We start from the raw sequence: 21,802 nt of genomic DNA on the forward strand, positions 1-21,802 counted from the left end.
TTTGAAGGCCAACAAAAATAGATGGATGACTGAGCTGCAGACGATGGAAAGTTTTGTTAGTTTAACATAATTTTCCATAACACACATTAATCTTGAGTAACATACGTGGTCACCACCGTGGCATGTTGCATGTCACTATGAGTGATGACCGTCACATGAGTGGCAGACCCACACAAGCTGCTCCTGAACACAACTCAGCCTCTGACTACAACTGTGAATACACGTGCCATATGAAAAATATTATCTGCCACTTCCTATAGATGCAAGTGATTGCTAGGCACAGACTGAACATTCAGATACAGCCTCCGTGTGGGACATGGCTAGAAAGTATATTGGCTGAATAATTTTAATTATTGGCAGATTACTATTTTGTCCATCTGGACAGATTACTTTTTCGCTCAGGCAGCTTACTACTCCATCCTGGCGGATTATTATTTCGCCTGGGCGAATTATATTTTCACCCGGGCGGAAAAGTACTTTGCTCAGGTGGATTACACCTATGTTTCACAATTTTGCCATTAAGCTGCTCAGGCAAATAGAAATCCGGCTGGGCAAAATATTAATCCACCCTGGCAAATAGTAATATCCCCAAGTGAAATAGTGGGTCAAACTTTTCTCTTTAGTCAGCATTTCCATTATTATAACCCCAAACTGTAAGCGTTCTTTCTAATTGCATGATACATGACAATTTACTAAGTCTCTCCTTGTGGTAACTTTCTGTATTTACCCTGGAGTCAAAACTTGCATATCCAGTCGAAAACTGGCTTATACAAGATGAGCAAGATACTTTAAAAAAAACGATACTCTACAAAATAAATGAAATACAACCAACAATAGAGTACAATTCATTCTCACAAGGACACTCCATTAGTGAATTTGAATCACATTTAATCTATTCGAATTTTGTAAAATAAACCTGCATCAACTAAAAACACAAACACAAAAAGCTGATACGAGAAGAAAAACGTAATCATATTCTGTGTCAAAAATATGCACTAAATCACAACATAGGTCTAAAGATTATTTGTACACTGGCCTGTTTATGTATGTACATGATGCTAACTGCATGTAAATTTTGTAAACAGATTTTGGTGTGTGACTTGAAAGCACTTCTGCATGAACACAGCAGTTACGGTAAGTGCACCTATATCATGGAGGCAAGCTACCCACAATGCTTTGTGTTTCCCCTTCGCTGAATTTTGTAAACAAAGGGATTGGCAGCCACCAGCACTCTTGGCAGTGGATAAGAACCCAGATCCCAATCAGCCATTTTCCCAATGCCTCTTTCATATCAACAAAAGTGAATATGACTTGTAAATCTATACTACAGACAACACAGTGACCAAAGCTTCAAATATATCATAACAATAAACAGGTAACAACATGTTTAGACAGCAAATGAGGTATACATGTATATGTAATAAGCTTTTTGCAAGTTAACTTATGACCCACATCTGGTACACTGAGTTCTTTAAATTCACGTGAACATAACTTAAATTCTCCTTAGTAAAACCACTGTTGCTATACCTCGTGATTCGGGGCAAGCTTTTTGCTTGCTTACATAAGAGACACCTTGCAACAATACACTGTTCTCAATGGATAAGAAGGGCACAAAGGAACCAGTCCATTCCAGAGATGGTGGTCGCTATGCGAAAGCTCTCCCCAAATCACAAGGTATAGCAACAGTGTTTTTCGTCTGGGGAATTCAAATCGTTATGTTTATGTGCAGTCAGATAACACCAAATTTTATTCCAATTTAACTCGCAAATCACTTCTGTTTTGAGGGGTTTGCTAAATCTTGGCTTGGTCTGTTAGGGGGCTCTGCCTGTGGCATAAAAACCACTCAAATGTGTACGCCAGAAATGTTTGAATTGAATGACATCACTCCATCTGTTGAGAGTAAACAGTTACGTGTGCCTCGAGCAAGACATGCCTTTACTAAGCCAAAAACTCCCAAGTCAAAAAATAGGAAAAAAAATCAGGCGAATCCAGAGACGAAGCCCAGATTTGGAAAAGCCCCATGGATCCAGTAGATTAATGTACGGTGCCCTTTATCTGTCAGCAAATTAAGACAGATCATATTGACACTAACCATTTTTGAAGTCACAGCATTTCAGCCCTAAAAAAAAAGTACACCAAATATAAGCTTACATGTATGAAACATCTGCGAGTCCACAAGGATAAAAAATTGAATGTACACATTGGAGCAATATTTGTGCACTGTACAATTGTAACATGGGAGAAAACAAACTCTGAAGCACCAGTCTATTCGAGAGAAGTAAAACCCATGCAAAAAGTGCTGCATTGTTAAACAACATGGTGGGAAAAATCAGGTGATAAAAGGAAACAGAAAAACGAAAATGTTATACAAGTGTCCAAACCTGACAGTGTACACTGATCAATGTACATATTAACAACTTTCAATAAACAGTAGGAAACGTGACCATCTCTACAGTGTTCACAGCAACAAAATCAGACAGAATACTGTACATAACAGTGAATAGCACAAGACATCTGGAACAACTACATGTACAATCAGTGGCATGAATTATTCATACATGTATGGGAAGCCAAAGACGATAAAAATAATAGCTAAATGTTACCTCTAAAGGTTCTGGCAACGTTGGTGTTCTACATACAGGTATGTACACTTGGTGAACAACTCAGTAAAAGAAATGCAGAACATTTGTTAGAATACTGAATCACAGTTCTCCTGACTTTACAAACTAGAATATTCTAAATTTAACATACAAAGCACTTCTTTAGTCTAGTTAGTTACTTTGTTTATATCTATATCAAAAAATTAAGAGACATTTCCTGTGAACATATGTAGCTAGCATTAAACCAAATACATGTAGTAATAACATGTTTGGATATTGGGGAAAATGTATCGATTCTGAAAATCCTAATGTAACAAAATCCACTTCCTTGACAGGCAAAGTTACAAAGACCATGCAAATTGCAAAAACAATCATTTCAACAATTCTACGAATAAATACATTATCCTGACTCATTGGGCTGTTACAAGAAATGACTGCAGTGTTTTCGGATGGTTAAAGCAACTAATATCAAAACTGACATGGTTTCTAATATTAAAGATCTGGAGGCACATGTAATGCCATGGGCTTGACCAAGACTTCAGGGTAATTTATGTTTCACTTTACAAAGTTTAAAGTGCATGTCTGAAAATATTGCCAAAATAGACATGGGTGTGGCAGTATTCTGAATATTCCATAACACCACTACTACATGCACATGTTCATCACAAAACACACAATTCCTTTTTAGTAAAACATCCTGAAAGCTGATCAAAGGGGACTTAGAATGCATCCGAGTGTTGACGTTCACTTATGAAAAAAACAGCATCAAAACCAATTTCACAGTACATTTATATGTTCATTTTTTTTAATATTAAATAAAACTGTGTCTCAAATAAGACTAAATCTGAGTAATACACCAGAAAAAAAAGATCAGCATTTCTATATGTACGTACGTGTACATGTATGTCTAACTCCAGATAATTTAAGTACAAGTATGAAGACCAGCTGTCAACTGCACCTTCAAGGAACCTTATCAATTGAAGCAAGTTTTAAAACTCCGAGGGAGCAATGAAAAGAAAAAAGAATAACCTCAAAAAGATGTTATTTCAGCTTTGAAATTCCAGAGTTGAAGAGCCCTTACATCATTGGGTTTAAGTTTGTGGTTTGGATTGTGACACTAATAGACTGATATTAAATTTCATGATCCGAAAAAATAAAAACAAAACTAAAAAGCAATAAATGTATTTACATTACACTATGTATTTAATGTGTTAAATAAGCTCACAATTAATATAAATGTAAAGTTTTTCGCTAATAAACTAAACCACTCACAGACACTGCCTGGAATACTGCTGTCATTCTGCACTATTTACATTTTGGTATTGCGTTTCAATCCCAAAGCTTAAAAGGGAAGTTCTGTGTCCAGAACTTGGTATATTTTTTTTCCTGGAGTTATGCTTAACACAACTATGTTACCAGTCAAAATGAATCCTAAGAAATCCTCTCTGCTAATAGAAACCATGGGCGACTGTCAAAAGGATTCACTTCTAATCAAGACTATTGTTACATGGTCAGACTTGGGGCAAAATGCCTCGTATATGGGTCATAGAGTTGGAGGTACATGTACAATAGGCAACTACAGTAGCTGGTGAGCTGATGTGTCGTGAATCTACAATACCAGTGCGGAATAGATGGATGGCCAATGGACAGAGGGCAAATGATATTAGGTATGTTTAAAACACAATAAGTTCACATACACTGTGCTCCAAAGGCAAAGACGCAACTCAGCATGTTGAGTACATGTAACTGTCTGCACCTCCATGTACTTGAAGGCATCATGTGCAATGAATGAATGGAGCTAAAATATGGCACACAAGCCCACACTTGGCAACTGCGGTGCCATGTACATGTAGGACCATATGACTGTAAGGGAGCATCTCAACATCTTGGAATGTTCCTCTTCTATTAGAGCACTCCTTTGGAAAACGAGGCATATATCCACTTGAAATCAGCTGTCTCCTCGGCCAGAAATACTATACTGTTCCTGAAGTGTCCATGCATGTGGGTGATGCGGCTATAAAGGAACATTCATAGGTCCTCAGTTATCCCAAGTGTTTCAAGTTTGAACAGGTGGTTTTTTTTGCTGAAAAGCAGGTTTTATTCCAAGAGTTCAGGTGTACTTTTAGATGCCATGGAGCTATAACAACTAGTTATATAAAGTGGGCCAATGCATGAATGTGTGAGGTATGATGTACTTATCCCTCCAATATTTCTTCCCAAATTATCTTGAGGAAACTTCACCTTTAATCAAAATTATTTCTGGTCTTCTTGCAAATAATATATTTGCGAATTCAGCATGCAAAACCATACACACCCTGTAAATATTGTTAATTTAAATTCAACTTAATTTCAACACAAAAATACATGTTACCTAGTAATGACTCACGTACCTCATCATTTGTATAACATGTACATATATATACATAAGCAATTCTACCTTTTTTGCTCCCCCTTCTATGAACTATTTAACTAGTTCATTTACAAATTACTTGATCATGTTATTTCTGTTAATAGCCAACTTATGTCAGAGGGAAGGAAGGCTGCCCTTCTTTGCGTAGATTGTATAAATTATTGGAAACCAATCACCCCACACATCAGTACAGGCATACATGTGTATGTTCCCTACATGTAGACATGGGGATTACACACCTGTTGATAAAAGTTATTATGGGGACAAAGTCTTCATGGGGACTGGGAATGCCCTATTTAAGTCCTGCCAGAATTTCCAAAGGTAATTGCCCCCTAAATGAAGAGCTAGCCAGGGCATTTGAAATTATATTTCGTCGATCACTACTTTCCCTAAAACCCTAAACCAGATTTCTCTGCTCGTTTCCAGTTTCTGGATACACAAGTATCACAGAATTGAAGAGAAGTGGGTTTGACTTTTCTCGACTTGCAGGCTTTCAGAAAACACTACGCATTGTCAAGATGGTATAAGCAAACACACCTGTATTGTGGCATAGAAAAATGCAGAAAGTACATCTACAGTAAATAACACAATAGCCGGTGCTTGTGTACAATTCACGCAGCTTTCAAAGTACAGCCCTAACCCTGTATATGTTCAACTGAATCCAAACACCTGCAAGTACGCTTTGAAAGCTACATAAATGTTTTGAGCATAAATTGAATGAGGCTTTGCTAAAAACATTTGCTGAATGCACCGCACACAATTCAAAGATGGCAAGAATTTCATTATATTTTCTTTTCAAATTCCAACTATTGAATACACTTGTTACTAAGCCCCTCTCCCCCCCAAAAAAAGTTCAGCTTCAGGATCTTACAACCAACGCAAAAGCATGTGACGAGTCCACTTCCTTAGTAAAATGAATCTCTCTTGAAATTTGTGTCTGTCACGTGTAGAAAGTTTGGATGAAAATTTCCAAAGTATACATACATGTATGAAAAAATTGTGTACTTGTGTCATAGTTGAAGATTTAAATCAGAATACCTTTCATCATTTTAGACAAATAACTCAACCTGAAGTGGAGTTTCATGTAGACCACAATACATGTACGAGTTCATGTACAGTACCTATGCTCTAGAAAATGAGGTGGAATATGGATGTACAGCACATCATCTTGAGAGTGCTGGGAATTATTTGACACCATTCTGTAGCAAAATCATCTTCCTTGACACAACATCAACAGCAGAGGGATCCAAGTATCCCCTGGATATAATCAGCTGTAGAGCCTCCACGTCATTGACAGATTTGAGCGCGTCGAGCTGGTTGTGCAACAATTCATTTGCCGAGACTCTCTGGCCTTCTGGGTTGCTCCAAACTCTCTCCAGGACCCCATTCTGGGTGATCTTCAGGAGAATCTCGCACGCCCGCTTCTCCAGGGTCTGTTCCTTCCTCTTCCGCTTCTTACGCAGGTTTTCCTTTCGGCGGCGTTTCAGCCTGCGGACCTCGGCAGCTGCAGCCGACTCCTGGGAGAAATTCTGCCGCAGGTGGGCCAGTGTCTGGTTGACGCAGGCCCTCGTGGTGATGAGGGTGGTGTAGAGGAGATCCACCCGAGAGAAGCAGTTTTCCAGAAACTTGAACTCGTTACTGCAGGGTTCTGCATTGACGTTCTTGGACAGCAAATTACCCTTACGGTGCAAGAGCTCCGTCCTAGATGTAGCAACTCTGTTCACCATTGCATCCATGGTCACCACCGTAGCTTCACACCGCTTGACATCTTCACTCTTTGCATTTGTGGGGATTGTCTTGTAGCGGGTGACATTCTGTGCCACTCCACTATTGGGGTTTGACATCAAGTTCTTAACGCGTGTCTCAAGTGTCGACACGTTGTTGTGAATATCCCAGCGCCATCGTTGCTGTTCAGAGACATACGCCTTGAACTCACCAATCCCACTGAACTTCTTGTACTCTTCATCAAAGAGCTGCCTTGCGACGTCATTTGTGAAATTCTGCCTTTCATTAGTGGGCTTTGTCACTGTGAATTCGTCCAGGGATGGAAGTGAAGATGGCAGTGAGGAAGTACCTGCCGCCTTGGGCTTGGACTTAGGGTGAGCACCAGACACAGAGGGGGCAGTGGAACTACTGGAGAGGGAGTTGGAAAAAGGTGGGCCACTGGTCACTGGAGGGGTGCTTGTGCATGTGCTTTGGGGACAACTGTTTTCTGGTTGGTCGCTGCTACTGGATGCCCCTGGTGTGTTTCTTCCACTGTGACTGCTGGTGCCCATGTGGGAGCTGGACACAGTGTTAGTGGATGGCGGATGGGTACTGTTACCCGGCAAGGAAGTGTTAACAGGAGGTGTGTTGGTAACTGGTACTTGCTGTGATGAACTTGCGTTTGTCTGAGATGAGTTAGCACCTTGATGGGCTGGAGGTGGATGTGCAAGTGCGATCGGCTTCACGGAAGATGTATTTGGCTGAAACGGAGACACGTTGGGCTGAGAAGGATTTGCATACAGGCCCGATATGCTTGTATACTGGTAAGGCTGGGACATGACAGGGGCCGTGAACGGTCCAAAAGGCGCCCCTCTGTGTCCTGGTGAGACCCCAGGCTCAGTCTGGTTAGCGTAAGGCCCAGGGGAGATCATTGGTCCAGCATGGGAGGGAACAGACTGTGCAATCAACTGACCTGGGTGGCCACCGGACAAGCTAGGCGCAGAGCTACTGATGTTACTCATGGTTGCTGGTCCAGTGGACGTATAGCCCATAATAGGAAAAACTATCCTTGGAATACCTTGTCCTGTAAACAAGAAGCAAAAACAAGAGATTTTATTAGAATTATTTCAACAGCTGACAATTTTTAAGGATTTCACTTTCAAGGAGGCTGACAGGCACTCTGCATGTCACAAAACCGTCAAGCTACAATGCACCCAATAATACAAAAGATGAAAAAGTGACACACAGGTACTTTTCCATTTTGAAAGATGGTAGTTCTGCAGTGATTATCCAGGAGTTAGGCCCCAAATGCCTGTTCCACTTTTAGGTGACTGTTTTGTTTCCGAACATTAATCACACAATATTTGGCTCATTTCAACGGGGTGGATGTTAAATCTAGGGAGAAAAAGACTCAGAGAAACGGGCCAAAATAAAAAACGTTTGGTAGCTGTATCCACATTGAGTTAGCTGCGCCTCTTAGGAAACAGTCATCAACATGCTGGTGCAGACACCACATGCTTATTGTGAATGGTCCGCTCGAAAATAAAGTCTACATCTGTGACTGTATAGTCTCCAGGTTTTTGTCAAGTCTGATTGGTTTTCACAGTAAGTGGCAAAATAAGGGACCTGGTGACAATACTGTCATGGGCGTTAAAACATTTCTGAGTGAATGGCAAGTGTGTGCTGTTCCAGCCCGCAACTGAACCTCACAAAATTGAATTAAGTACCAACTACTTGGCCCCGTTTTTTTTTAGTTCCCATTTTTTCCCTGACTTGGCAGACATGTCACTTGTCAGGCTAACGGCGGATACAACTTAATGTGTTCATCTACATGTAGGAGCTTTCACAGCCCGATGTCACAGTAAGGTAAAAACCACTGATTGTCATAATGTAGCAGTTTGTTTTTGCTGATGTCATGGAGAGTTGTGTCGTTCCATTAGACTACCCCGCTTGAAAGTGTTGAAATCTGTTTTTTCCCCAACATATTCATATTCCATTTAGCCCCACTAGTGTGGCACGGACTCTTACTCCTGATACATCCTTAGCCACACATCTGTATGTGCAATTTCATATCGGCGTATTGAACATTTCGGCGCACCCACTTATCATCGTGGGCGCAATTTCTTTTGCACACGAACATGATTCTTGACCTTTCAGCTTTCTAAAAATCATTTATTGAATGATTTCACTCACGTTATTGAGGTATTTTCCAGTCTTTTTGCCTTTATCCAGTCAATCTAATGGGCTCACTCTCACAGTCGCCATCTTTAAAATAAGGTCGTTGAACATTACGTCACTTGACCCCTCATCGTCTTGACGGCTCTTCCATGTCAAGACAGCTAAACTGCTGCTAAAGTTTTGGAAGAGCCCATTGGTACATGTAGTATCTTATTGCTCAGTCTGTTTATTACATGTCTTGAAATAGAAAAGCTGTCGTGCCACACTAGTGGGGCTAATTCCATTGCTTGGGATGATCACCACAAAAGTGCTAGGCATGCTAGGGCATAGATCTGAATTAAGTAGTAGACCTAGGCCTAAAAAAGTTCCATATCCAGACTTCACTGACACCCTGTGCACAAACTATAAAAGACTGGCTTGAAAAATTAAGTGTTTCAAGTGAATTTTTCAACAATGTTCAAAACTTCAATAGGCGTAGGCCTACTTTCCCTGCTAAATTTGACTTTTTAGGACATGTTATCCCTTTTGACGGCTGACAAACCACTGTAAAGGAAAATTAGTGATTTCTGTGTATGGAACACTTACCTGAAACTCTATTCTTTACAAATTTATTTCTATATTAAAAGAAAAACAACATTTAAACAATTTGTCCGGAAATTGGACAACTCCCGCTGTGCAGCAACGTCACACCACACTGAAAAATGTTTTGCCGGACCACAAAAAAATGCATTCATACACAGACGGTACCACCTACAGCAATAAAATTTCGTCTTTAGCGTCACAATATCATTCTCTACAAATAGATTTTATCAAAGGATAAAACACAAATCCCTGAAAATATGAAAAATCGTCATATTTGTCACGAAATTTTCCACTCACCAGGGAGCTCATTTTCTGTCGCCATCGTGCGCGAGGGATGATGGGAAGTTGCAATGTATAACGAACAATCCTATTGGCTGGCACGGGGTCAGCTTGGGTCACGTTCTTGGGCGCGGGGACTTTCCAGAAAATTGGCCCCATGGTAATTTCCTACACTCATAGGTCATGTTTGCTCCCCGATAAACCTACAAACTGACCGTACAAAATGGTAGACAAGACAGCACCTGGTTCAGCACTTCGTCTGGAATGGGTGTACGGATACAGGGGCCATCAGTGCCGTAATAACCTGTATTACACGGCGTCCAAAGATGTGGTGTATTTTGTTGCGGGCGTCGGTGTAGTGTACAACGTCAGGGAGCACTCACAGAAGTTCTTCCTGGGGCACGACGATGACATCGTTAGGTAGGCCTACGTGTTCTGTACATGTACGTGCATGAAAGCGCATGAATGGAGAACTTCCCATGGGGTGTGTACAACCGTGCGTTCAGCACATGTGGGGTGGGATACTCAGTGGTTATTAATACACGAACATGTTGGAGATACGGTCACTGGTTAATTAGGCCTAATATCAGTCGTGTCTGTCACAGTCTGTGCATCATGTGCATTGCAGACTTGAAAAATAACATGAACAATTACAATGATGCCAGGGAGGCTCATAAATTTTTGAACTTTTTTTTTGCTTTCTTTTGAAGTGATCATCTTGGAGTGGATTTCATAAGAAACATTTTGATAAGTTTTGATTCCATCGGACTCTGCAAAGTAAAGAAATACTCTGCAAAGCAAAGAAGTACTGATTTAAAAGAGGGATACATGTATTTTGAGATGCATTGAGATGTTTTGTGTACGTGTGTAATGCAGAGCAAACAGGACCAAATGTGATTTTTTTTTACACAAAAATGAGAGTGGATTTTGACTGAAAAGCTTAAAAATTCACATTTCCATAAAATGTTTGTTCTTATTTGTGCCTTATTTCAATGAATTAAATGCTGGCGTCGCTTGAAATTTCCAAAATTTTGAAATCGGAAAAATCACAATTTCCTATTCAAGAGAATGAGTTCCCAAGTAAACAGCGCCCTCGCTCATTTATGCATGTCCCAATCATAATGAAAAATAATGAGACCTGTGTCCTTTTTTTAAAATTGGCCTCAGCCATGTTACTGTTAGTACCTCACACCACTGCCATGACTGCCAGATCTGCATGTTGTTCGAGTGTTTATAATTCCACATCTTTGTTATTTGGAATGGTTGTCCGACCATGTCCAAACAAATGTTACAAAAGATGATTTGCAGAATTCTATTTACTTGGACTACTTCACTGCTACCTTTCAAATTAAATTTTTTTTTCTCTCTTTCCCTGTGTCAACTGTAATCATGGTAATAAAATTGTTAGGTGTGATTGGTCTATCAATACGATTGGGGTATCATGTTGCAGATTAAAGCCTTTGGCCTTACATGTACATGTACTTCCCTGTCTCTAAAGTCTTCCACAACATTGCTTTAAAGAGAATGTTGTATTCTGCTTTCACTTTTTTCATCGTCTGTTATCTCACTATAGGTCAGTCATTGTGGTTGAGAGATACTTCCAATTGCTTGAACTTGTTGAGAAATACTTTGAAAAATTTTGTGACTCCTCATAGACTTCGTACCCAACCTCTGACGTAAAGTCACGCCGCAACATTCTGTCGGAAAGAAAACCAAATCGGTGACGGTAGAATCATTCTCAAAATGCACAGTGAGATCAATAGATTGCACAAAGATCAAGCAATCGCATACACGTAGATTGACTGATCGTGCCCAACATACATGTCGATTTGGGAAGAACACAAATTTAAGTACGGCAGTAAATATACAAAACTTGAAAGTTTTCACTTTCCCCCAAATACATGTATCAAAACTTCCATCGCTCTCCAGTATCATTGTATGAACAACGAGACATTGAATGAACCGGTACGTGTACTTGTCAAGGAAGTTGCATTTGATCATAGCAGAATTGTACAAGATTTCTTTGAGAAGTTTGGATTAAAATGCCAAGCCCAGAAGGATTAACTTGTACAGTGTCAAGTTTCAGTACAGTTACTGGTTTTGTTCCCTAGTTGCTGTTGAAACTTGTCCCTTCTTGTAACACTCTTTTCACCTTCTAGATTCCAAAATATTTCACTGGACATACAGGAAACCAGTGGCATGTATCAGTATGCTCAAGGAATTTCAAACCACATGTACGTACATGTACATTGTACATTCATGTATAAAATGCATGTACCGGTACATGTAATAGGTACTGGTTTCAGGGTTGGTTCATCATCAATATCGTCATCGCTTCTTGTTTATTTTTCCACATAACAATACAGTAAATATCACAGATTTACTGCAATAAAGTGGATGGGGCCTATAAAAAGCAGAGCTTGTCTTGAAGTGGCTCCCCATAAATTAAGTAATATTACAAACACGTGCTTATACGTGCTTTCACAAACATAACAGAAATTACAACGGACAAAACATAACCAGTAAAACCTGTCAACCGTAACCCCCTAGCATATATGTTGGAGGATTTAGGAATGTTAGGGCTATTGAATCATTAATTTACAGGTAATTATTCAGTAGCTTGGTTTTTATATTTGTGTTTGAATAAGGATAGACTGTAAATATTTTTTAACAAGAGATCTAGTGAATTCCATAGTTTAGGGCCTTCATTTTTTGAAATGCATTCACTGTGTTTTTTCCTTGAAAACCTTCCACACATGTACATGTTCATGTCACGCTCAAATTCAACAGATGCAAAAATCTGGCTTTACCAATTACACATGTGTACGAAGTACATTTACCTGTACTTTCATCTAACATCATGTGCACATGTATACTCGTGTGATTGTTCTACTGTGAGTCATACTTCAATCACATGTAGTGTACCCATACATGTGCATGTTAGGGGACCGCTGTGTGCTAGCAGTCTCTACTGATCCAACTTTTTAACTCTAATTGCTCCAGATATTTTGAAATCTGCTCTGATGTTTTCAGGATAAGCATGTACATGTATATGTATGAACATCAAAGCCTATCCACTGTCCCTTCAAATGGAGTGTGATGAAACTTTGGTAGGAAACATGATACATGTACATGTAGCTAAACACAGAATTTGCCATCTGTTTCCTGGACAGTGCTCAATGGTGCATTCGAAGGGACTTTCAGGGAGGATTTTAGCAAAAATGTCCAGGAGTTGTGAGTGCACATACATGTATATACATGTTGAGCAAATACATGTATTTCCAGAAATACATGTACAAATACTGCTGCAGATGTACATATACATGTATGTACTTTTATGTGTTTTGTATCTAATCTATGTTTTTATTCTTTGAAATCTTCCAAGAACTTCAATAGTTACATACCGATACTGTACATGTACATTTTTATGTACATACATGTATCTGTACAATGTACAATGACAGTATACATGAATCTGTACCGGTATCTCCATAAATGTACATACTGGTATGTACAAATGTATATGTGTCATTAGGCCACAGCTACCGGTAATTCTCCCCCTTTCTTTCTATCTTTTCCTGTTTAACCCTTTTTAAATGAGTTTTTTTTTCATCTTATTCTCCATGTGGGTTTTGGCTAAAGCTACATGTACATTTTATACATGTAGCTCTTTCCTTGAGGATCCTGTTGGGAGCCATTTTGTGGCAAGGTGCTCATGTTATGCCATTTTCTCACACGGCAATGTTGGATTTCTTTGACACTAAGGACAGTGTTTTCAGGTACATGTTTATTTGGACTTTCAAAAAGACAGTTGTGAGAAATTACCACAAGCCCCAAAAATTCCAACAAATGTGTCTGTAGCATCTGCTTTGGAATTTGGAATAAAGCCAGATGCCATCTTTTATTGTATGGAAGTTCCTTACCTTTTATCTACCCTGTTAAAATGATTAAATGAAGCTGCTATGGACTTCACAAATAATGGCAAATCAGGAATAATGTTGCTCTCCCCTTATGACCTGGAAAGGAGTGCACCAATTCCCTTTTTCAGGATTGAATGGAGGAAATGTGAAATTGTTAAAAGTTTCATTCAGAAAGAAACTTATTACACATATATACCGGTACATGTTACATACATATACATGTACAATGTACATGTTTACATTTTTTCCAGTCTTTCGCAACCACACTGTCTGAATTGTAGTTGACACGATTGAGTCATGCTACCTGCCACATTTACAAAATGGATTACAATGCCGCAATTGAAATTGCCCCAGTTTTAAGATTTGGACCATCCCCACGACCCCAGGGATTGTTACAACCAGGGTTGTAGTCGGGTGGATCACAAGTCTCGTCACATCTAATAGGAGGAACAATGTCAAGACTGCTTTGGGCACAGTTCATTTCAATACATTTACATGTAGCTTGTGAGTTGGCTTAAGGTTGCATGACTTACATGTGCATGTGTAGTGAACTCAAATGTACAGGTGTAGCCGTAGTCACAACAGCTGGGCTCAAGCTGAGGAGTCACAGGTGTTCATGTTGTCATCTTCAACTGTAATCGTGCAGAAGACACTATGACACTGCTTTCTTGAGACTGATTTCACCAAAAGATTCATTTGATGGCAAGCTTTAGAAAGCAAACAAACATCTCTGGAGGAATATCTTCTAAACTTACTTAGGAGTTAGCACACCCTGCAATTACAGTGTTGCTGAGATGTACATGTACCTGTAACCCGTGTGTACATTGCCATGTTTCAAAATCTGGTTAGAACTAAAGTACATTGTAATGCCTAGAAAATTGACAATCTAGTGATGAAAAGAAAATTCTGTTTATATGAAATATGTGTGAGCAGTTTGTGTTTTGTTATTTGATTGTTCAAGTTTTTTGTGTGTGTTCTTTTGGTTTTTTGGGGGGGGTTCTTCTGATATTGGAAGAAGAATGTGCTTTCTTGCAATGATGGCATTTGTTCATCTTACGTGTCTGACACTACATGTCTTAAAAAGTACAAAAAACCAGCTGTACTTTGACTCGTTCAGTCAGACATGCATGCAACATCTGTGTATGTACAGTTAGTTTCAGTTCCATGTTAGTAGTGTGTGTAGATTGTTCATGATGTTTTCATCACTAGTGATTTGCATTCACGTACATATACGGTAATCTGAAGAGGTTTCAGTTTGATTTTGTTTGCAAGTTTGTTGGGATTTCCAGGACTTATTAAGGAATGATATCGATTTGTTGATTCCATGTTACACATGCACTGCAATTGGTTTCATGTACATGAATGGAAAAGGCCTTTAAAATCCCTTATCATGAGATTAAAGAAGAAAGCGAAATTTTAATTCTGTGGCATTGTACTAAAAAATATTCTAAGAGCCCTGCAGTATCATTGTGATGTGCATGTACTCTAAGTACATGTACATTACACATGTACATGTACCTGGGTCACTGGTACCGTTTGCTTTAGTCAGCCTAACCATCCCATATCCTGCAAAATCCTCTAGGAATCCTAGAGTATTTTGCAGTACGTGTATTAAGGTGCTTAGCCATCTGACTACTATTATTTCACATTAAATGGCATGATGACCGAGGAAAGTTGCCATGTACAATGTCCGTGTAGTGCAGTAAATGGGTCATTGGTCTCTTGAAGAGTTGACTGAGAGTTTTGTTGGATTCAGGAAGGTTCTGGCGGTATCCTACCAGAATTGTCTGAAGAGTTACCATTTAAGGTTGCACATATGTAAACCATGTAAACAGGTACATGTAGTAAGGACCATCATTTCGTATTCCTGTTCAAGCATGATTATCTGATGTCTATAATATAAAAGAATCTTGAATTAAGCGTGCATACCTGCTGTTTGTTCTCATCATTTTCAGGCCATATGGTAGTCATCTAATGTTTAAATTTTTTTTCTGAGACTTTTACCAATTACCCTTTTTGAGGAAAAATATCAACTGTGGGAAAAACTGTAACCATTTATAGTTGCTCAAAACGGTCAGGAGTGTAAACCGGTAAGTGTAATCTTGGATCTAGCAATATCACATGGAAGTTTGTTTTATTTAACTTAATGTACACATACGTACATGTTTACTGGTTGATGTACAAATACATACATAGATAATTACCTATTTGTAACTATTGATTTTGCAGTAGGATACAAATAGTCATCTGTAATCCAAGTACATGTACGTACATGTACAATGTACATGTAGTTTTCTGAAAAGGAAGCTTGATGTGAAAATATTTGTACATAAATTAGCATAAACTGAACATGCATACATGCGAAATATATATTGATGTAATACACATGTATGCAAGTACATGCGTGTAAACATGTATGTGCACATGTAGGTTCGTTGACTGTGTAGTGTCTATAAAAAGAGCCTTTTGCCTTGATAGTAAATTAGAAATAATTTGTGAATGTGTTGACTTGAGATGCATGTACAGTGTACCAATACACACATGTACAGACACATTGCAGCATTGATTGTAACCAAAACATGACAATATTACCCAACTTTAACTTCACGCGACATTGAAAGTTCATGCTGGCTCTTTAAATTTGCCTTTCCCTGAGTGGGATTTTACATGTAATCTGTGATTTTTTATTTATGGTGTGAGCACCTATACCTGAAGTTTGGCAGCTTTCTAGAAACTTCAAAGGTCAAAGCAATCCCCTCCTCTCTCTCTTGGCTGGGGAGGAAGTCACCGATATATCTGCCTCCCGTCAAACTCTCTGATGAGTTTTGCCAGCGACCTTTGATATTCCTGTCCCATTTCCTGTTCTTATGCTCATCGGTAGGACAGCTTGTACACGTACATGTACGCACATGTGTGCTTGCAGCTACTGATGGGCAAGATATTGGTGGTATTTTGAACAGGTCTATAGCATTTTCACATTGTCGCATCCAAAGGTGTACACATACATATACATATACAATTATAAATTGTTTGTACAACATGTCTTGAAGCAAGTCTGCTTAGCCACACACACATGTATACATGTGCATGCATCTCTTGGTTCACATGCTACACGTATACAATTTGATTCCATAATGACCACATTAATCACTGCCTGTAAGTACACGAAGCTGTGCACGTACATGTATATTGTACTGTACTTGGGCATACATGTACATGTACGTACATGCACGTGTAACAAGGTACCAGTGTATGCATGTACGGGGTACATTGTACATGTGTACATGTACATGTCTGTATGCATGGTACATACAAAATTAAAGTCCCTGGACTATAAACATGTGCCATTAGTTTGAGGTACATGTAGATGTACATGTCTGGATCTTTCACCTTCCTGTGGTTGGGACTTAAATCAAACTTACATACACATACATACATGTACACTTGTAGACTGTACACACCTGCCCATGGAAGTTCTACATGTAAATTAAGGTATTCAAGGAAATCACTTAAGAAGCAATCTCAAATTACCGGTGTGTTTCGTGTATGTGTATGTTTATTGTAGTCTGCAGTCAGTAACACCTTTTTAATGTACTATGGAAACGTCCATTTATATCTGGCCAATTCACCTATAGCATACCGGTACACATATTGGTGGAGATGTCTCATTACCAGCTCAGTTTGGAATAATTCCCAAACAAGGTATTTCTAAGCTCAAATGTTAACCCCCAACCAAACTAATTCACCAACCAATACATGCGTAACTATTGGCCATTGGAATTGGGGCCATTTTCTCAAACCTTGGCCACATTTTTAACATCATCTGGAGCTGTATATTATAGGTACTGTACATGTGTACGTACATGTACCAAGGATCATGTAAAATTACCGCACCGGTACCTTTGAGAGCAATCTAGCAATTTAATTTGCTATTTATTAGTACATGTACATAATTAATATGCTATTTATTATGTATATGTGCATGGGTAATTTTCAAGAGATAGTCATACTATACATGTGATCTTGAAGTAGTTTTAAGGCTTGAAATTTGTATGCAAGCTGCAGCAGACTACATGTACAAACACTTAAGACTGGCTGTATTTTTGAAAAGGCAGTATTGTGCAAATAGCTCGTAGTTGGGTGATGCACATTTGTATTCATCATTTTGAGTTGGTCCCCTCACAACCTCAAACTGTGACTTGGCATGCTTCTAGTACTTACATGTAATGTATCAGCATGGATTTGAGGGCTTGGGGGTGTGGCATTGAGAGAAAGGCCAGGGACTGACGTGTATTCTAGATTTGAAAGCCTGCAAGGTGTCCAAACTTACTGTGAATTGAAAATTCTGTACATGTACAGTACATGTGCTTCAAATCAGAATGGTGTACATGCATGACATGAGCACGTGTCTGAAAGATGCCTCTTGGTTAACCAAGAATTGTCGGCTGCAGTAACTCTTGATGTTGAAAACCTAAAAGTTCAATTTCAACAGTGGAAATGTGTTTAGTTTTTGTGTGTAGAAATATACATGGACATGTACACATGCTATTCAGGCCCAGAGTAAGATATCTCTGTTGTTTAGGATCCATGTTAATTAATTTCATTTGAAGAGAAATGTTTATTGTGATGATTTCAGATCAATTAGGCTTTCCCCTGTATGTCCTTGTTTCATAATATTACAGGTGTTGGTACATGTGTATATGCACATGTACATGCATTTGCTTTCACATACATTTATGAGATCCTCCTGTGTCTTTTCCCCATAATGTAATGAAGAAACCACCACAATCACGTTGTTAATGTACACGTACTTACCGTACAAGGTGTAAGATAACTGGTCATTGGGTATGTGTCTCTTGCCCTCTGGTTTCAAAACTAAGAACTTTAATCCTGTCATGTTTTCAACACTGTAAAGTCATGTACACATACTTGTACATGTACATTGTAACTAAGCACTTGAATTGACTTTCAAATGTGGAATCAAATTGGTGACCTCACTTTTGGGGAGTTCTTACACAGATCCAATGAGTAATCTTATATCACTTATTTCTCTTTCTCAGTCTTGCTCTGCACCCTGAGAAGACACTGGTAGCCACCGGTCAAGTTGGCAAGGAACCCTACATCTGTGTATGGGATTCCTACAATGTGGAGACTGTCTCCATACTCAAGGATGCTCATACGCACGGAATTGCAGTGCTTGGGTTCAGCAAGGATGGATCGGTATGTACTGTCACTGTAGGTTTGGTACCTGTACGGTTGCATACCAAAACAATCTGAGATGACTTGCACGAGACCAGTTTGAACAACCTGTTTTAACAACTGAAAGTATTTGTATTAACAACTGTTCATACAAATACTTTCAGATAAAATGTAATGCAAACTGCGCATCATACAGCACTGTACATGTATGGCTTCATCATGATTGATTGTTAGTTTCAGCTCAAAGAACAACATTAATATATCGCTGAAGTTCAGGCTTTTAATGATTAATCAATATCTGTCTTTCTAGCAACTTGTTTCAGTTGGTATGGATACCAGCAACATCATCAATGTCTGGGACTGGAAAAAAGGCCGGGTTCTTGCTACGGTCAAAGGTCACTCTGACAGGGTAAGTGTTAGTGCCATGTTTCCCTGCACCTGTGTTTTATTATGTTGCTTTTCTTGTTTGGTTCGAGCTCAGACATTCAGAGTCTAGGCAAAACTGGGTTCCAGCAGGCAAATTTTCAACCTCTATACATGCACATTATTGTGGCCATTTTATTTCCCATGTAGTGCTACATGTAAATACATTTTTTGTCTTGCAAATTGCTTAAGGTTATAGTCAAATTTAGTAATCTTTGAAACATTTGTTGACAGTGGCAAGAAGCAGCTGAAACCCTACAAAATTAGTTCAGGGAAGTCTGGCATAAGTGTCCAAAATCAAAGAATGGAATCCTATGGCTGTATGTGATTGCTCCCCAAATTGCCGTTACTCAATTTGTTGTGTCTTTTTACAGATTTTTGACTGCCAGTTCAGCCCTTACAAGGAACACAGCATCGTCAGTTGCGGAGTCAAGCACATCAAGTTCTGGTCGCTCAGTGGTAACACGCTGAGTGCCAAGAAGGGCATCTTTGGCAAGGCAGGGGAGATACAGACAATGCTATGCCTGGCGTTTGGTCCTAACGACACCACGTACTCGGGAACACTCAGCGGCGACGTCTACGTGTGGGGGGGGAACAACCTACAGAGAGTGATTCAGAATGCTCATGGAGTGAGGCTTGAATTTGGTTGAAATCGCAAATGGCTTTGACATGTTTGTGCTTTCTTAATAGTTTGATCAGGTTTTTGAAATCGGAAATGTATCCAGTGTGGTACAGGTTGCAAATTATATTATTTCTTTTGCCAAGTCTATATACTGTCAGTAGGAGTTAAAGGGTCGTGTAATTTTACGACATCTTTTAAAATACACCTTGTGTTTCAATTAACTTAATGTTTCAATTTTTGTTTTGCTATTTTCAAAAGGCACAGTATTTTGGCATCTTTTCCATATGTACATGTACATGTTGTATATGGTATCCCAATATTGCAATGATTTATGTGCAAAGAAAATACTGGAATTTTTAACTCCTTGCTGTCCTGAATTTGCTTTTCTTTGGTGAAGTGTTTTCAGTGAGCTGATTTTTTTTACACAGAATGAACAGAAAAACATAAACTGTGCCTTCCTCAATAGACATCATGGCATCAGTGCCCTCACCTGTCCAGCAAAGCTCTGACTATTTAATGTGTTTTAAAAAGTGCACTGATAATACAGTTGACCTCAGAAGGATGTCATATGGTTTCATTCATGAAAGAAGGGTATACAGATGCACAGTATAAGTGCCGAAGAAAAATCTATCACATTGACCTTTTCATTCATGTAGGAATTATTTCTCAAATGCAACCATGAAAAATTATCCATTCCTTAGTCATGACTGGCTGCAAATGACAGCTCAAATTACCCACTACATCAGTAATGCACAAGGGTGGATTTCACTAAGGAGTCACTCGTTTTAATTTCAATTTTACTCTCCATTTTTTTTTGATGTAGTTGGCTGTTAATCAGCCATCAAGTCCATTAATAAGAAACTTGAAACGGAGAATGACATCATGGCAGACGTAAAAAGTGATAGATATTAAAATAAAACAGATTTTCCCAAAAAAGCTTAGTCGTACATGTATACGAGGTAATATCAGAGTACGGCATTCAGACATACATGTATACTCGGGGATGTTACTGTATGCTGTTTTAGTTATTTCTGGTAATGAAAGGAATGAATATTTTTTTAGTACTCGCACACAGTTGCTACTGGCAACTTTTCAATTTTTGCATGTTGTGTTACATTAAAGTACAATTTTCCTCACCCTATGCTCAAGATTATAACTGAAACAGTGGTGACTTGACTGACAGCTAGAACCCTATTGCCAGGATGGGCAAGGGGAGTAATATGCCCAGCTGTCTGGTTCTTAATTGGCATTATCTCAGCATATCCATCTGCTGAATTTTATTCCTAATTTTAGAGGGCCTAAGATTATGAGACCCATCCACTAAACCCTTTCAGAAAAAAGAGTCAATATTTTTGGTTTTTTTTTTTTATTTCAGTCTGGTATCTATACTATTGACGCCTGTGACGAGGGCTTTGCAACTGGCAGTCGAGACAGCTGCGTCAGGTTGTGGGACACAGACTTCAAGCCTGTCACTAAGGTCAACTTAGCAGAGTCCAAAGAAGGCTATCCAGGTCAGGCTGAGGTCCAGTTTGCTGCCTCAATTTTCATGGGCCCTAATTTACCTACAAATACCAAGACTTACTGAGACCATTGTTTTCCCCCTGGTACATGTACATCATGCGGCACTTTTTCATTGGCAAGGTAGTTTGTATTTTCTTCTTTTTATTATGAAATTTCAACAAGAAGGCAAGAATGGGGTAACTCCGCACATTTCTGAGTAATCCTTCAAAAGGCCACGTTCAAAGCAGCAGTCACAAGCGGTTTGTTTATTCACTGCTGATGAATTGGTCAGTTTGCGCAACCTTTTGACCAAAAGAAAGCAGACAACTCCTGTTGCAGAGGAGAATTTTTCAGGAACCTTGTGATGTGTCTCTGCCAGTTCAGC

The 21,802-nt window shown here is 39.1% G+C and overlaps 2 protein-coding genes across 3 annotated transcripts in view; one reads left to right on the forward strand and one right to left on the reverse strand.

The window, feature by feature from the left end:
- Positions 1–858: 858 nt before the first annotated feature.
- On the reverse strand, positions 859–9,910 carry LOC110990335 (uncharacterized). The gene is made up of 2 exons (XM_022255277.2): positions 9,772–9,910; positions 859–7,798 (listed from the first exon to the last, which is right to left on the reverse strand). Exons 1-2 carry the CDS (start codon positions 9,794–9,796, stop codon positions 6,195–6,197), a joined length of 1,629 nt encoding a protein of 542 aa, XP_022110969.1. The 5' UTR covers positions 9,797–9,910; the 3' UTR covers positions 859–6,194.
- A 66-nt stretch (positions 9,911–9,976) lies between these two features.
- Positions 9,977–21,802, forward strand: part of LOC110990334 (echinoderm microtubule-associated protein-like 6) — a 40,626-nt gene continuing 28,800 nt past the window's right edge. For both annotated transcript variants that reach the window (XM_022255275.2, XM_022255276.2), the window contains exons 1-5: positions 9,977–10,173; positions 18,734–18,893; positions 19,183–19,281; positions 19,670–19,924; positions 21,293–21,428. In XM_022255275.2, coding sequence (XP_022110967.1) covers positions 9,977–10,173; positions 18,734–18,893; positions 19,183–19,281; positions 19,670–19,924; positions 21,293–21,428 — 847 coding nt within the window. The remainder of the gene's footprint in view (positions 10,174–18,733; positions 18,894–19,182; positions 19,282–19,669; positions 19,925–21,292; positions 21,429–21,802) is intronic.

The sequence above is a fragment of the Acanthaster planci genome, linkage group LG01, assembly GCF_054643075.1.
Source record: "Acanthaster planci isolate LZ-2023a linkage group LG01, COTS_SCS, whole genome shotgun sequence".
Classification (NCBI taxonomy): domain Eukaryota; kingdom Metazoa; phylum Echinodermata; class Asteroidea; order Valvatida; family Acanthasteridae; genus Acanthaster; species Acanthaster planci.